Source organism: Diadema antillarum, unplaced genomic scaffold (assembly GCF_040938485.1).
Source record: "Diadema antillarum isolate AM-2024a unplaced genomic scaffold, OU_Dant_1.0 seq00000053_RagTag, whole genome shotgun sequence".
NCBI classification, from domain to species: domain Eukaryota; kingdom Metazoa; phylum Echinodermata; class Echinoidea; order Diadematoida; family Diadematidae; genus Diadema; species Diadema antillarum.
In genome coordinates, this window is record NW_027271161.1 from 1,230,082 (window position 1) to 1,248,221 (window position 18,140).

The window sequence follows — 18,140 nt, forward strand, 5'->3', positions numbered from 1 at the left end:
TTGTTTTTTTTTTGCAAACAAGTAATAAATTAAATTGATTTAGTACATTCTAATTGTGAAGTGATAATTGGCTGCCAAGCACTTCAAAAGATTATGAAACGCAATATACTTGGATAATGATGATAACGATGATAGTAAATAAAATACTGGTGAAAAATCAAAAGAAATGATCACACTGAAACTTCATGATAATTAGAATAATAATAATAATGATGCCTTGTTTATCCAGGGTAGCCTCTTCAATGTTGTCACTGTTCTACCAGAGGGCCCTGCCATTATTATTATCCCAGCGTTGCCAGATACCCATTTATATACAAAATTGCATCTGGGTCGAAAGGGACGTTGTGGGTAAAAACATCTTGTCCAAGGACGTAAGCACGGGGCGGGATTCGAACTCGTGTCATCCCCGATTGGGAGTCGGGAGTCTTATCCACTATGCCACAGTGCCCCGAATATAATCATCGTCATCATCTTCACAATTTAGGCCCTAAGTGTAATCAAAATCAGCATTGCAGTTGAAATTATGACTACAATAGAAAAAACAACATGACTATGATTTTTTGATCCGTTTCGTACTTGAGATTTTATTTTTATTTTGCTCAAACGTTAGTGTCATTATGGCTAAGTTTACTTGAGAAAAGAGCCAAGTAATATGTAATCACCTACCAAGGGACATATCAAATACATAGTGACGCACCACTTGAAGCAGCGCCATTTGTTATTCATATCGGAACATATAAGTGCAATGAACTTGATGGCAAGATTTATTACGGCTAACCAACGCTGCATGTATGCCGCTTCGATTTACACTCTGCTAATCTGGTCTATCGTATCGCAAAGTCATCAAACACAATATGCCAGGTTTTTTTAATTATCATTCTATGTATGCATAATATTGATGGTGGATTATTGTCCATGCAGGGACCTGGCTTTGAGCCCTCTGATCAAGCTATATTCTGTGTCAAATGATATACTCTTAATTTTTGAAATCAGATTTGCTGCCCTCAGTGCTACTAGGTAGGAGAAACTTAGTGCTCCTAAGTCGTTGGGCAAGTCATGGCTGTTGTAAGGAAAAGCCAATGGTTGGATTGACACATGGAAAATCTAACTTGTAGTGAGCCATTGCATTTAAATGATACAGCAACGCTCTAATGGAATATACCTCAACATTTGTGGATTCAGCAAATACAGCAATTATATTGATAGAATGAATCTCTGTAGTTTGAGGAAAATCGCACAACTAGTTTAAAAGTCATGAATTTTGCAATAATTTTGGTGCTGCAATTCACACAATGTACAAAATTACAATAAATCTTTTTTTTAAAGAAAAAATACACATAAGTATTTTCTTCGAGTTACTACTGACAAACAACTATGTTGGGATTGATTGACAATTTTCCCTTCCAACTGAGGGAGGAAAGTCGAGTGCTGTTTCATCATGTTAGAAAAACGAAAACAATAATATGATATTATTACCTTTTTGGGCTATTGATGATAATCTAGATAGCGAGCTGTTGTAGCCTGCTTATTCAATTATGACGGCACATGGATTTCGTAACTTTAAAAATTCATAACTGTTTTGTTTACTGTTTGTTAACTGTTGCCATTTTTTCCTCAAATTACACTGATGTGCTCTGACATAGATTTCTGCATTCAGAAAATTTAGAAACTTGCATAAATTGATAGGCGGAGGCATAACCTGGAATAAGGCCTACCTACTGCTACCTCAAAACATTTGCGTCAAAGCATGGACCTACAACGTTGTAGGTCCATGGTCAAAGTAGGAGCGAAATCAACATCAGTGTTTAGTAAAACAGTGACTGCGCTTTCACAGACAAACTGGTACAAAGTCGTGTACATTAATGCAGTGAAAAATACCATTCTATTCACACAAAGTGCGCAAAACAGAGACAACATATTAAACACAAACAAAAGAATGAATTCAGTCCCACAGCTGAAGTTAAAATACAAGAAACCCACATCAATAAAATCTGTCCTTGGCATTTGAGAGTAGGCCCTAAAAGTGCAGGGATGTTGATCTTTTCCATCTGCTGAAACAATTAGAGTAGGAGAGAACCGCCATGAACTGAAATGCCAAAAGTATAATCGTACACGCAATATCGCCATTGAAAATAACGCCTCTGATCTGGCTCAAAGAAACACAGCTCACGATCAGATCTCGCAGCAAAACAATATCAAAATTAGGATCTGTGGATTCTTCCATGCTGAACACTGTTACCAACGATGGCACAAAGACTAAATAACAAGCATCTAAATGCGAAATGTTTTTCTTTCTTATGCTTTATACACAATGGAAATCACATATTGCTATTCTTATTGTAGCAATGTCTTTGTCAGCGTCATTAAATTTAAGTACTTTAATCAAAATGTTAACCATCTAGTTCCATCTATACCCTGATCTGCTGATAGTGAAAGTGGAATGAGGAAGAAGGAAAAAAAAAACTACACTCAGACTTTTGTTGTAAGGGAATGATTTGCGGTCACAAGTGAACTTGTCTTTACTCCTTGCCGCTAATTTGGAATGTTGGAGACATTGTGAAGTGATGTTTTTATAGGAGTCACAAGCGTTCGTTTTTTCCGATATCTATTCGAAAAGCTCAAACTGTCGATGCTTTCTTGACGATGACTTATTATCTCTATTATTGGTCTTCTTAATCCAGGGTAGCCTCTTGAGAGTTGCTGTTTTTCTACCAAAGGGCTATGCTATAATTAATTGCTATTACTAGCATATCATTGTCAAGTATCCATTCACCTGGGTCGAGAGGAAAAATGGTGGGTAAAAACATTTTGACTACTTAAGTCGGGAGTCTCATCTATTCATAACAGTGACTCCACTTATTACCTGAACATAGCGTTCCCTCTGAGTGGGATTATCATTTTTATTTTAAAGATAATCATCTGACGATTAAGATCTGAATCATTAACCCGACATTCTCGAACAAAAGGATGATTTTCATGATAGAAAAAAAAAATGACAAGGGCTATCAGATGACTGAATACATTAGAATTTAGCTGGATTTTTTTTTCTCCAGGTGTGCGGCAACGAGAAGAAAATATAGTTTATCAGACTTTTTTTTTTAAATCTTTGAATACTTCTGCCTTCTCCTGGTAAGAATGATGACTGGTGATAAGCAATTTGAGTTGGTTGCAAGCTTTTCAGAGATAAATGACTGAATTCAAGCTATAGGCTATAGGCTTCAAGCTCACTGATGTAGAAGTTAGTCAGTCCCCTTCCCCTTTTTTTAATCCTCTTGTATTATCGTCCCAACTTAAAAAGGGTCTGACGAAAAAAACAAACAACCAAACAAACACATCCCAATCACATGCACTTCAATTCATATAACTGCGATGCTTTCATTGTTAACAATAAGTTGCAACGAAGATCATAAGATCATTGAAGATATATTTGCTTTCAGAAGAGTTTGTTTGTTTGTTCGTTTGTTTGTTTGTTTGCTTGTTTGTTTTTTGCGCGCATTGTCAGGAACAAAATGAGGATTTCTTTTTTCCCCACTGGTTTTAGACACAGATGAATGTCAAGCGACAAAGGGCAATGTATACACAGGATGCTGTCATTCGTTACGGCTATAGCGACTTTCTCATTCAACTTGGGATGCTAGCTCGACAACAATGATGTTCAATTATTGAGTACGAATGTTGTTAACAACCTTCGGTCATCACTCAGGCTTGGGATAGAAGATAACAGTGCGCAATGTACCAACATACCGGTAATTATAACTACGGCGAAGAGGGCGCACTTACCTCAATCGCCGTCGGAGCCAAGTATACACAGATTTTTGTGCCAACTCGTTTCAGTTAGCCACAGCATGGCGTATATCTACTACTATATTCCTTTGGTAAATTCTTGCGTAATAAAGGATCATTCTCCAATGATTTTACTCACTGAAACAGACTTTGTGCTAGATGGCTCTGAATCATGTCATTTTGCTTCAGTCATTTCATGTCATTTCGCTTCAAGCATGTCAAGAAGTTAAAGACAAGGAAGCTAAATTAGGGGCATTCAAAGGAATCGTACAGTTTTGGTTGAGACCTATCTTCGGGTTTCTAACATATTTTGGTGAGACAATGACAAACCTCTTAAGAAATATGAAAGAGCATGTAATTCAAGAGGGATCCAACGTTTATTTGATTAAAATTGGCTTTGAAATGGCGGAGACATCCAAAACAGAGCAATCCTATAAAGGTGGGACCCGCCTTTTATTAGGATCGCTTGCTTTACTTTGTTTTTGTCTCAGCCATTCTAAAACCAATTTTCATCTAATAAACTTTGAAGTCCTCTTAGCAATGCTTAGAATGATATGTTGTGTATTATCTTATAAGTGTTTTCTTGGTATCTCGCAAAAAAATTAAAAGCCCATCTTCATCTCAACCAATACTATACAGTACACCATCTCTTCAAAGTATGCTTCATGTTTATGAACACGTTAGCCAACCGGCTTCAACGCAGTCCTGACAGTTGCAATGAGAGGAGTGCCTCCACCTATAACAAGTTCCAAAAAGGTATACAATGTAGTACCACATTTCTACCACTCAAAACATGTTCTGTGTGCGCGGAGAAATATGCGTGAGTGAAATAAAGAGTCGCATGCTTGCTTTTCCAAAGTATACTAATCGACTAAAGTTTGTGAGAGTAGTGGTACGGTACTGTGAATTAAGCCTCCATCCCCCCCCCCCCCCCAAGAAAAATGCCGTATTTATCGGAGTAAAACTGTAAGAGTCAACTAGAATCCCTTCTACTGATCACGTGTTTGGATGGATCTAATAACAGTAGATTATGGCACTTGAAGGTCAGCTGGTCATAAACTAATGAGGTCCCCTAACATCGCTTGTAAAACTTACTTTCGAAAATGTATCGCGTATTGTGTAACAGGAGTTTCATGTCGAGAAGCTGCTATTCAATTCCCGAGATTTATTAACTGCGAGTAGATCAATTTAACCGACAAGACCGATTGTAGAACTGGAAGGAAATAACTGGGAATTTAATGATTATTAATTACTCTTGAAGGAAAACAAAATAAATCAAATGCAGCTGTCTTGAATCAAAGGCAAATGATTGTGTTCTCGTATTGTTCATTGTGATTGTCCGTCCAAATGAATCGGAAAGTACAATGGACTCCCGTTATGACGAAGTCCTTGGGACCGGCAGTTTTCTTTCGTTCTATCGAAATTTCGTTATAACCGAACAATGAAAAAAAAACAGCAACAACATAGAGCAAGTAATGTTGCGGCCTGAATTTTTACCTTGTTGCAACCGGAATTTCGTTATAACCGTGTTCGTTATAACGGGAGTGCACTGTAACACCTTTCTCTATTCTTGGTAAGGTCATGTGTCAACATCATGCCGGCATACAACGTAGAAAGAGTAGATAAAATTAACAGTTATCTAAGTGTACCACATATTAAAATGTTTAGTTTTTTAGGCGCATTATACAATGTGTTAAGCTGCCGTGTCGGGTCATGGCTATGGTGAAAAATTAAATCAAGATCAAGTTAAAGATTTACTGATCGTACATTTCAAAGCTTAATTACTGAGTAACACTTAAATTGAATGATCGCACGAAATGTTCGGTTAGCACCAGGTACTCGATCGTTGCTATGCCTACATGTGCCAGATTGCTGCATGATTATGATCCCTTTGACGAGGGTTTACTCGTTGATGACATCAGCAGTATGTCACTTCTATCGTGGGTGAGGAGAGGACGAGGTGAACACGGCTGCTCTTCAGGTTTGTGGTTGCCATGGTGAGCTCCTCCACTTTCCGTCGATGCCTGGAGGTTAGTGCAAACAAACGAGATACAATGTGAACAGCATTTTGTCAGATAATTATATCAATGTATGAATCGCGAGTGAGGATTTACTGACACAGAAATGTCAGAATGAATAAAGACACAAATTATGTATTACCATTGTACATACAAGATTGCAGAAGCACATATGAGATTCTCAGTGTAACTCTCCCTGTTCTCAGGTAAAGGTGACGTCGAATGTATTAGGAGTGACTCCGGACAGACAACCTTCCTGGAATGTCATTTGTCAACCCAAACTACAACATGAGCCCTCTCACACGGGGTACGGCAAAACATGTAGTATCTCCATAGCAACCCACCATCCAAGAGCCAGCTCGCCGGCCACTACATAATAATAATAATAATAATAATAATAATAATAATAATAATAATAATAATAATAATAATAATAACAATAATAATGTCTTATTTATCCAGGGTAGCCTCTTCAGTGTTACTACTGCTCTACCAGAGGGCCCTGCCACTATTATTACCCTAGCGTTGCCAAGTACCCATTTATACACCTGGGTCGAGAGAGACATGGTGGGTAAAAACATCTTGTCCAAGGACGTAAGCACTGGGCGGGATTCGAACTCGGGTCCTCCGATCCGGAGTCGGGAGTCTTATCCACTACAAGTTGTATGACACCACATGATGGAAATGATGACAGTGGGACAGCTAGCTCATGACGTAGCAGTCATGTTCTGTGGTTATATTTCATTGCGACGCATTCTGTGCAAAATCAATTTGTATGTAAAATATTGCGCGGCAGTACTAAATCTTCTCAAAGAACATACAGTGATACATTTTATCGCTTTTGATCTTGCAGGAAACCATAACAGTTGCAATGGCGCTGAAGATATGCTATTTTGTCTCTGCTTCAGGGATATCACAATGGAAATTATGTTATGTAAATATATAAATTTTTTTTTCATGCTGCCATGTTCATTCTCTGATGGGAATGTTATTTTTGGCGACAATTATAACAATGAAAGATGCCAATAATGATTATAATAATAATTCTTATCATTCTAATTATAACAATGACAACATAATCCAGTTATAGATTTATCGTTAGTACTTATATCAATATCATCATCATTAATGTCATTATTTATTTAATTGAGAACATTCAAAATCGACATTGGATTTCCTGTTTCGAATTAGACTGTTAGAAGATGTCCATTTTCACCAATGGGCTGAGAGGGATGTGGTAAGTGAAAAGTTTTGTCCAAGGATGCACGCATCGGGTAAGATTCGAACCAGAAACCTTACCTTTTTATGTCAAGAGCCCTTATCCACAACACAAACGTGCACCCGCTGTTCAAACCACTTCCTTCCAGTCCTTAAACTCTGTCAGAAAGTAATGCTCACCTCAATTGCATGTCCTCTATTCTATCCTGGCACACTCTGTGCATTCGCAGAGCCTGGGCCGTTTCGTCCTTGATCGCCGCCAGAGCCTTGCGGTAGTTGAGAAGTATTGCGTTCCGAGCTGCATGGCTCTGTATCCAGGGAGAAGGCAGAGAGCCAAATTGAAGAGTATGCGGTACAGAGGAAGAGATGTTATTACTTCTAGTTTGATGTTTCATTTGAGTGGTTACATTTATGTTTACGTGGTTATCAAAGAATCATACCAACAAGCAAGCAATCACGGGATTCACGGGATCGACGGGGTGAGGTTCCCTCTAAAGGACTGGAAAGAATGAGAGTACACGGTCTTCTTTTAAAAAATGAAAGCTGCTGCAATGTTAACCCTGTTCTACCGGAGGGCCCTGTAATCATTATTACCCCTAGCGTTGCCAGGTATCCATTTATGCACCTGGGTCAAGAGGGACACGTTGGATAAAAAAGCATCTTGTCCAAGGATGTAAGCACTGGACTGGATTCGAACTCGGGTCCTCCGACTGGGAGTCAAAAGTTATTCCCTAAACCCTAGCGCCCTCAACCTTCACGGTTAGCAAGGCACTCAAACAACACACAACAATCTGGCAAGATTGAGATTCCCTTGTCCTAATGAGAGAGTGAAAAAAAAAAGTTTTTTTTTTTTTTCTGGACTGTGCCGGTTTGACATGAGTAATGGAACGGTGTGTGCTTTTCAAGATCAGATAATCATTCAGTATGATATGAATATCCCCATCACGGTTTACGGGATATCAACAGTGCTCATAAGATACCAGTAAAGCAGGTTTAGAAATGATGCAAGCGTGAGAATAATCACTTGACCATTCTGAAGAATTCTTTATCATTACTTCTAAAATGGTTATCGTTGTATTCTCTCTGTTCTACTAATGCATTTAACGGATCTGATTTTCTGTCAGATTGAAATGTAATACTTGATTTGTTTTATCATATGAATCTTCCCTTCACTATAATTAGGACAACTATGAAACATGCACTCTTCCATACTCCACACACACACACACAAAAAAAAACTGTCCTTGCTTTTGGATATCATTACTTTATCCTCTGTCAAAATTTATTAACTACTTTTTGTAATCACTAAATCTTTGAGACGTCATTCATTATTGGGGAATAATGTTTTTTTTTTCTTTTTTTTTTTTTTTTTTTTTTGGGGGGGGGGGGGGAATGGGAGTGGAAGGGATGGTAGGGGTGGGCAGAGGCATCAATAAATTAATCATTTCATAGTTAACCTTGATTGAATCGCCAAAGCGAGCTTCTGCGGATAATTCGTTTTCCTCGTCTCTCCTCTTGAATTTCCACTGCCAAAGTTTGTCTCTGTATCTCTTCTTGATTGGAGGGTTGATGTCAGGCTTAAACCTCACGACGTAGAGTTTAGGGACGAAGAGGCAACCACAGAGGGCGATATTCGATATCATGAGGCCGAATGAGATGACGTAGGTTCGATAATGGCGGCCGCTGGGCAGGACGAGGTAGATAGCCAAGATGGCTGTCCACATCATGGCTGCTATGATGAACGAGAAGAAGACGAACTTCCCTTCCTGGAAATTCTTGTCGCGATTGCGGTTGCCGAATGCTACGAAGATCCCCAGGATATCAAGGGTCAACGCGTAGGCTATCAGGACGACCATCCCGTCGAAGTTACCCGAGCTGACGCAGTCTATGTAGACTATGCGCTGGGTGCGGTCCACCAGGTGGGCAACGACGGGCCGACTGGCCAGTATCCACAGAAGGACAAGGAGGCCGTGGACGAAGAGGACGGCAATCATAGCCAATGTCCAATTGTTTAATTGCACGTGTTTGCGATGATATGTGGTGTACGCAGCAATGATAAGGCTTCCTTCCGTAGCAGATAACGGCAGTAGCTGCGTCGCGGCGACGCCAAGGCACGCTACGTCCGACGCGGGAATGACCGAGAATGTCGCGGTTATGAACGACGCCATGATCCCGACCATGATCAACCTCCAGGAACGGGCGAAGGCGTGAAAGATGATGACCGTGTTCTCCTTCAGTGTGAAGATGACAGCGATGACGATGCACACGAGCCACCCTGCAACAGCCAAGGTCAGGGCGGCGATGCTGATCGCGGAGCTGGGCGTGGCATAGCTGTATGGCAAGTCGAAGCAGTCAGTGTGGTTCTCGTTGGACACCTGCTCGTCCTGGCAAATGAGGCAAGTTAAGGCATCAGTTTCGTTGGAGAAGTAATTGTCGGGACACGGGACACACTGCCAGCAGCAGCTACTGAAATCTAACGTAACTCGACGCGTACCAGCCGGACATAACTCTCCACACACCGAGCTAGGAGAGTCTCTCGACCACGCACAGGTGTCTCGCGACGGCCAGTATACATCGTCAGTAATTTCTACTTGTCCCCTATCGTTTCTCCATTCACCGACTTGTCGAAGTGTAAATCTGTTCGAACAAGGGGAAGCTGGCTGCAAGTTGTAGAAATCGTACCAAGCAATGGCCGCCAGATTCCCACTGGGGTCTGGCCGAAGTCTGTATCCAGAGTACCCCTGGAAGCTTACGTTTTTCATGCAGGCGATGAGATTTTCGCCCGTTACAGCCGCCGGTTTTTCCGTACAATCTTTGTCACTACAGCCTAATGTTTCATGCAGCGCGCGGGCTACCACCTCTACGGAATCCAGCACAGCGGATATCAAAGACTCATTGGTGAATAAATACGTATCGTTTAGAGACTCGGTGCCATCGCATACCCTCAAGCCTTCCACATTTTCACTTCCATCGGGTACATGACAATTGAAAACGTTTTCCCAGAACTCGTTGAAGAATGGATCCTTGTACTCGAGAGAGGCCGGCGTCAGGTCAAAGACGTACTCGTCATACGCGGGTATTACTTCCGCGTGAGGAAAAAGTCCCAGCATGCCGTTCGTGACGCGAGATATCACTGGATCTTCCACGACTTGCGATGATCCCCATCCATCACTGGCAATCCACACATAACCTGTGACATTGCGCTCAGCGAAATACGTGAGCAGGTCAATCATGGGAGCCTCGTTAGCGAAGGCGACGATCACTCGCACCTCTGGGATTTGTCTGTAGCGATGGAATGAAAAATGGAAATGGAATCAGACATATCAATGTTATGGTTGTTTCTGGTTGTTGGTAATCATATCCAATGTTACAATGCAAAATTTACCTACAGTACAACTTCTGGCGTTCAGTGCTGCAATGGATGCCGTGCAAGAACTACTACTAGGGCGTGGAAATAGAGAGAGAGAGAGAGAGAGAGAGGGGGGGGGGTGTAGATAAACCTATATACGTGAGCAGTTGTGAACGCACTGACCTGCAGTATTAACGTCCTTGGTATAAAAACGTATGGATGACTAATAAGATACTTACGTGTGGTATGAAATGTTATCTACACAAGTACATTTTTACTCCAGAGCAATGCTAGTTAAGCCCGCCGCACACTACACGATTTTGCCCCGATTCACCGGTCTTAAGACCTTAAGACTTGAAGTGTGACGTCACAGTCTTGCCATTTTCTAGTCGTACGACTGGATCTTAGCGCCAGTCGTAGAGATTTGACATGTTGAATTTCTACGACCAGTCGTGAGCTTTCAGCCATTCACAATGCAGTAAAATGCAAGCGCACGCAGTGCGCAGTGCGCGCGCTTTACAGTCGGGTCGTATAGCGTGCGGTGTCCGGTCGTACGACTGGTCTTAAGACCCAGCTTGGCTCAAGACTTTAAGACCAGTCTGATCGTGTAGTGTGCGGTGGCCTTTAATTGCTCTCTTTCACAGCAATTTCTGAAAGTACTGGTACATTGTAACGCTTGAGCTGCCTTAAAGGTCCTGTTTACTTTTGGGAGCAGTGATTAAAAAAATGTTCAAGATATCACATTCGATGCAAATGTATTGGTCAGTTGTATCACAAAACATCCTACCACATAAAATTTTCGCAATAAACCCTAAAATATAAGGAGATATCACTATTTTTCTCAATAAACCATAGCTGTAGACGGTTTAGTCTGAAAACATATTTATTATAACTATTGTTCACATTTTGCACATTCAACAACACTTAATATGTAACATCGATCATACTGATTCAAATCTTTACATTGGTTGTTTCTATCCCTAATTCACATTTTAGAACTATTTTGAGGTACTAATACTGGGTTTTTGTTTCATCAGCAAATGGTAAATTATGCCTTTAATACTCTTTATGGCACTAATGTTATCAAAACACAATTACAATCTGTTACAGTTCTTTCATCTATTCATCTACTGATAGCCAGGCTATGCACAGTCTCTCAACGGCAAGTGACGCCAAGAAGGACGAGAATTGATAATTATAATATCTATACTTCTGATCAAATGTCCCCCAGATTTACGCATTAACACCTTTTGAAATTGTGGGATTGGTGACTTTATAGGTAATGGGATATACTTGTGGACAGAATGTGCATTGTTCTCGACCAAATACGAATAAACCAGCGAAGGCCGAGAAGTGATGTCAGTAAGTGTTGTCGAAAATACGAGGAAAACGGCACCTGAGGTCGTTTAATATCTCTTCATATCGTAAGCCAGTGTCGTCAGTGTCGAAGATCTTGGAGTAGGCGACGCAGATATTCCGCTCCAGCGCTTTGTCTTCGAACAGGTGAATGCCGCTGACGCCGTAGGCGCCGTCGTCGGTGGCGAGCACGGCCACGGTCTCGAACTGGAAATGGCTCACAAGGTGGGCCATGGCTTGGGCCTGATAGGTGTCCTCGGGAATGGTGCGCGTGAAATATCTGGAATGTCAAGAAATGCACACAACAGAGTTCTTGTAAATAACAGAACAATTTCTGAAGCGAGAGCTAATTTGTGGAATTGTATAAAGGTACCTCTCCTTGAAGAAACCACTAATCTTTTATTTAATATCATGACTTCACAAGTGACAGCTGGTTTCATGTAATCATTTGTTTTTACTTTTTTCCACAAAAGACTCATTCTTTGGCAAGATGGAATGAATACTTTTCCTGAGCGTCCTCTGATGATGGTAGAAGGAAAAGAGCAGACATTTTGCTCTGGTTGATTTAGCTTTCTACTCATAGTTGTTACCTTATTGCATCAAGTCATCTTTCCTGTCATAACCTTGGTCCTTGGTCTCAGAATTGTCAGTTACAAGTGTTCACTTAAAAGAGACAAACATTTTCGACAAAAGTGAAATATCTAGGAATTTTTGTTCATTTTCCTTTCAGCTTTAACTTGAAGCGTGTTCCATTTGTGAAGTCAACATATCAAATAAACACCAATATTTCAAATTCGCAATAAGGTAATGCAGAGGTTTTAATATAAGATATCGATAAGCATGAAGCTACATCCAAGTTTGAACGTTTAAAATGTAGTATTGTCGTTTTGCACATCTTCACATCTACCTTGGAAGTCGTTCTTCACATGACGTAACTTCCGATCAATAAACTGTATTCAGGACTCTTGAGTCGAACCTTCGTCACCGATTGGTCCGAGAGCACAAACGGCATAGGCTGTTATGGTAGATTTTATTTTAGATATTGATAATGGCAACAGCGGCTTTCCATACTCACTCATATCTGGACTCGCTGAGGAAGTCACTGGTTGCCGCATAGCTGACCTGGGGGAGTTTGAAGAGGTTGAAGAGACTCGCCACCGACACCGCCGAACTACTCGTTCCTGGTCCAACCACAGCCACGATGTCGTCAATGTCATTGTCACTGTATATGATTTTGATATACATAATGACACATGTTAAATTATTTGATAGGATTTAACTTCTGAACTTAACATTGTATGCCTGCGTGTGTTTCAGTGTGTATGTGCGTGAAAACTATTTCACTCGCCATCTGTTACAGCTATGACAAATGCATAGAAGGAAGATCCTATGAAACTACCGATATGCCGAGGAGATTATAGCGACTAAAAGATAATGGCTGTTAGGGATATCATTAGCTTAAAAACCCGGATGGAGGAGAAGGTTGGCCATATTGAATCGATCGATCGACAGGGGGCGCTGTGGCATTGCGGATAAGACTCCCGACTCCCAATCGGAGGACCCGAGTTCAATTCCCTCCGGCGTGTTTTTTTTAGACGGCGCAGATTGGGGAACCTAAAAATCTATTGGGGACCCTATCCCTAAACCTAACCCTAATCCTAATCCTAACCCTAACCATCAAACCCTAACCCTAACCCTAACCCTAACCCTAACCCTAACCCTAACCCCAACCCCAACCCTAACCCTAACCCTAACCCTAACCCTAACCCTAACCAAAAACCCTAACCCAACGTTTTTCCCATAGGTTTAACACGCGCCATGCCCCAATCTGTGCCGTCTTAAAAAAAAAAAACGCTTCCCGCCCAGTGCTTACATCCTTGGACAAGTTGTTTTTTATACCCACCATGTACCTCTCGATCCAGGTGTAAAATGGGTACCTGGCAACGCTAGGGTAATGATAATGGCAGGGCCCTCTGGTAGAGAGTGGCAACACTGAAGATGCTACCCTGGGTAAATAAGTACTTATTATCATTGTTATTTACTATTATTTATCATTATTCGCTGCCCACGGAGGTGTAATCGAAAACCACTACCGTACCATTTACCCTTATTCTATACTGCGTCAGAGTCAGGCCAATATTGCAATACCTTGTCGAGCATTATGATTAGCCTAGTTAAAGGAGGTAGACTTATGTCTTCCTTATTTCTTATCCGATTTTGGTCATTATTTCATCGTTCTGTGGGGAATATTTTTCTCTTTCTTTTGAAGTTTATTTATTTCAGGGGTGAATTTCCTCTCTAAAAGAACTGAGAGACAAGAGGGGATGGAACAAGGATCAGTTTGATCATCGTGAAAGAATTCTTCTATTGCTTGTCTTTGTAAAATTCTTTCTTTGCAACCAGTATCAATGAATTTGATCAAGTTTACCAAGTTGAAATATTACGCAAGACTCGTAATAACAACACTGTTGGAGGTCTTTTTATAATTATTTTTTTGCACGGACCTGTTTAATTGCTTTCTCTGTATATTTGGATTTATGCAGCGTTAATGAGATGAACACTAGCTGCTATTGGTTGCTCTGTGTAGGCTCCTATGTATCCGTTTCTTTTGAATTTATAGTTCTTTCATATTCATAAATAATAAATGGTGATGGGTATGACAGAACAATCTGAAGACATGTGTGTGTGTGTGTGTGTGTGTGTGTGTGTGTGTATGATCGTGCGGGCAAGGAGTGTGCAAGCGAATGACATACGAGGTAAAGTAATGACGTATCAACTTTTGCAAACATTCTATTCATGAACCCCATTTGACATCTTTATTTTTTTTTAATCTTATACCAGGTGCGTGGGTGCATTTCATTACCCTAATGTTCCAAGAAATGGGATGAGATCAGAATCTATTTCCATCTCTACGTATCACACAGTTGCATTTTTTTTCATTGGGTGGTATCACCGCACAGGCATACCTCCAGGTCCATTCCCATCAATTTATCATTTTCTATTCGGAAAAAAAAAAGAGTGGGACAAATCTATCGGATGCGCACTGTTAAGACCGGTCCCATTAGAGATTACGGAATATCAAAGTGCGCGCGATTTAATCCTCCGAGAGATTGGTTGTATAAGGTAAAACCGCCAAAATGAGTATGTATAGTGAGTGGTATACGTTGTATACGTCAACATTGAATATTATTGACCCAAGCAAAACAAAAAATACAATAGCAAACGAAATAAAATTCATCTTACGTTGGACATTATAGAGATATGGAATAACGAATTCCGTGCTTTGTTTTTTTTTTAATTATCCATACAAGGAGACCTGTTTTGTTCAAGGAAGATTTATGGAATAACTGTTTGTTGCTAAAGAAAGATAGAATACCCGCCAGTGATTGATTTTGCTTTCACTATCGTAAACTGCAATGACACCACCTTCCAATAGTTGCAGACACTTTTGCTTACTAGGCCCGTACAATGCCCTTCTTGGCATTGTTCTTAATGGATGCTTTCAATGTGCGAGGTTCAGGGACAAAAAAGGGTCTAAGAGGGTAAAACTTCGCAGTAATTCAAGCAATGATGGTAGCCCTTTTGTGATGGACGCACACGATGCACGACGCAAGACGCACGACGCAAGACGCACAACGCAGGACGCAGGACGCATGACGGACAACGGATGCCGGACGATGACGGAGCGCAATTATATCTCGCATGAGCATTTGGCTCAGAAGAGCTAATACCAGCAATAATGCTTTTCCCTCACAACGATAACTCGCAGTTAACCTGACTGCAGCTATAGAAACTATCAGGGAGGTGGATTCCACCTCCCTGGTACTATAAATTATGCGGAATTTCAATAAACCTTCGGGTACCTGAAAAGGTCTTTTCTTTTCTTTTCTTTTCTTTTCTTCTCTTTTGTCTCGGCAAGATTGCACTCACTTTTCGATTCTGTTTGCCCATTTCTTGAATTCAAGTCTTAATTACCTTCTCTTTTTGTCCATTACAAAACCCAACGTCTGCATGGTCTGAGGCTTTGAAAGCGATAGGAGGCATAAGATATTTTGCTATACACGTACGCCGCCACTGTCGGCTTTAGCCTAGACGAACTAAATTGAAGGATTTATCCTTTTATCGGTCTTCATACGGCTCTCATAAAACATAATCAAGAAAACATCAACCCGTCAAACCAGTATTGATGCTCTCTTATTTTACGCGTTTAACGTTTAATGCTGCGTACCTCCCTGTAAACTGCTCGACCACATCAGTGAAAGTGAACCAGTACTGTCATATTCGGCGGATTGAAAAAGAAAAATTGTGGGTAGCGTTTTCCACTATCCCATCTGGATAGATGGTGAACAATCTCCAATAATGGTGATAATAGTATTACTATTATTATTATTAATAATAATAATAATAATAATAATAATAATAATAATAATAATAATAATAATAATAATAATAATAATTATAATTATAATTAGTATTATTATTATTATTATTATTATTATTTTTATTATTATTATTATTATTATTATTACTACTACTACTACTACTATTAGAAGAAGAAGAAGAAGAACTATAAAAGAAGAAGAAGAAAAGACCTTGCAACATACCCGTCACATGATGAGCCTTGAGTCTTGATGAAATGAACCGAGTTTCGGACCGCAATGTTTGGGTCTGCACATGTGTCGTAAATGTCGAAACCTGTGAAATTTTAAGTTGTAAAGAAAACAAAGAGAGACATGTAATCAAACTCCTTTTTTTTCAAGAAAAATTTTGTTAGAGAGAGTTTACTTAAAAGCAAAGTGATCACTTGCCTGACATTCATACAAATTAACTTCCTCGCTTACAATGAATAGCATGATATTCTAAGTTAAGAGAATGAGGAAAACCTGGCATGCATGATGCGAAGAAAAATCTAGACGAGAAATTGAAGAAAAGAAGAAAACGTGTTTAAGGGCAAGCAAAAAGCAAGCAAGCAAACAAAAAGTTTCCGTATGTTATATCAGGGAGGTGCGTTTCACCTCCATGGTTATATTCTAATCAGCATATACTACCACCAGTGATGAGCAAACACACGATCTAGTGACGCCACAGAAGCATCACATCCGATTCTGCGACGTTGTGAAACTCATCTTATCAGTCTCAGTCCCTGAACAGTTTGTGGCTCCGACAACTCGTGCGTTCAAATCAGACGAGTATAGCACATCCTGTGAGCACGTTCATGTGATCGAGATATCGATGTTATCAATGTCATCATTCAAAAATTAGATACGAAATCTTTACATGTGCTGATGTTCTTTTACCCATTGAAATATTGTTAGCCCACTCTCACCTAATGATTCAAAAAAGGGAGCCGAAGAGTTGTGTGAAAGGTGACCTTGTTTTAAGCATTCTTTTTCCATTTCGTAGTACGCTCCTGTCGCACACTTCCTGTCTTTTTCTATAGGCACCAGTATAGATAACAGGATAATGTGTTTATTAAACCTAATCACAAAAGTTTCTGTCAACAGATGGATAGCCTTTCACATTGCGTATAACAGGTTTACATCAGAGGTCTAGATATTATCGCATTGGAAACAATTCATGCAGTGAAAATGCGGACTTAGTTCCACAACATCTTCCTGTGAATTCAAAAAATTGTAGGACGTTTTCAATCCTTTAATCATGTATTGTGAAAGCATTTTTTGATTATTGCAGTCTGAAAATTTTTCGCGTCACCATGATATGCGTTTCATCTACATTTTCTATAATATAGAATCGTTACAATTATGGCCACAGTATCGACGCTTTAATATTGTAAAGTAAAATATACTCGTACCAACATACTGAAATATTTTGCATATTTAACAATTGGAAATTCCTAACGAGAAGCTTGTCAAGTCGTGTGCCCTAGATAGCAACAACTTATGCATGCAAACTAGATTTCAAGTATTGTGGCGAAGACACTCAGATAATTATCATACAAGTGGATATAGAACATCATATTAGTAATTCCCCAGAGCAAGCCGAAAAAAAAAAAATCCATAAATTTGAGTGCACAAGTAAACCGACATAACGTGTAATTATTATCAATCTGCCTGTACGGCTTTGTGACGTTTGTCATGTTAATGAGTGATACAAATGAAGTGAGTACAGTCATGAATAATGTACGAGTTCAAATTCAGCATTGCTTCACAGAGATCATGCTTATTAGTTGCACTTATTTAATCGTTTCTCTCTTGACAAATAAACAGTGTGTTCTTTTCACAGTAGTAGCGCTGGTTTAAAAACCACAAATCGCTGCGAAAGGCCCTGGCGCGAAATATCATTTGCAAATACAGTCAAACCTGTCTTAGCGGCCACCTCTCTATAGCGGCCACCTGCCTATAACGGCCACTGAAAATTCCCCCGAACGCAATTGCTGTATTATAGACCCTCTATAT

At 40.0% G+C, this 18,140-nt stretch overlaps 2 protein-coding genes across 2 annotated transcripts in view; both read right to left on the reverse strand.

Moving 5' to 3' along the window:
- Nucleotides 1-5,493: 5,493 nt before the first annotated feature.
- Nucleotides 5,494-8,666, reverse strand: LOC139725625 (uncharacterized). The gene is made up of 3 exons (XM_071636715.1): nt 8,477-8,666; nt 7,200-7,327; nt 5,494-5,807 (listed from the first exon to the last, which is right to left on the reverse strand). Exons 1-3 carry the CDS (start codon nt 8,660-8,662, stop codon nt 5,702-5,704), a joined length of 420 nt encoding a protein of 139 aa, XP_071492816.1. The 5' UTR covers nt 8,663-8,666; the 3' UTR covers nt 5,494-5,701.
- Nucleotides 8,667-8,742: 76 nt separating this feature from the next.
- The window catches only part of LOC139725662 (extracellular calcium-sensing receptor-like), a 63,167-nt gene continuing 53,769 nt past the window's right edge, over nt 8,743-18,140 (reverse strand). The window contains exons 2-6 of the mRNA XM_071636753.1: nt 16,329-16,419; nt 12,800-12,946; nt 11,765-12,004; nt 8,825-10,301; nt 8,743-8,748 (exon numbers count right to left, since the gene is read on the reverse strand). Of these exons, the coding sequence (XP_071492854.1) occupies nt 8,743-8,748; nt 8,825-10,301; nt 11,765-12,004; nt 12,800-12,946; nt 16,329-16,419 (1,961 nt within the window). The remainder of the gene's footprint in view (nt 8,749-8,824; nt 10,302-11,764; nt 12,005-12,799; nt 12,947-16,328; nt 16,420-18,140) is intronic.

Coding starts and splice junctions, on each gene's coding strand:
- LOC139725625 (XM_071636715.1), bottom strand. CDS start 8,662: ATGATATCGAATATCGCCCTCTGTGGTTGCCTCTTCGTCCCTAAACTC. Junction 7,328..8,476: donor GCTTTGGCGATTCAATCAAG/GTTAACTATGAA, acceptor CCCTGGATACAG/AGCCATGCAGCTCGGAACGC. Junction 5,808..7,199: donor ATAGAGGACATGCAATTGAG/GTGAGCATTACT, acceptor ACTAACCTCCAG/GCATCGACGGAAAGTGGAGG.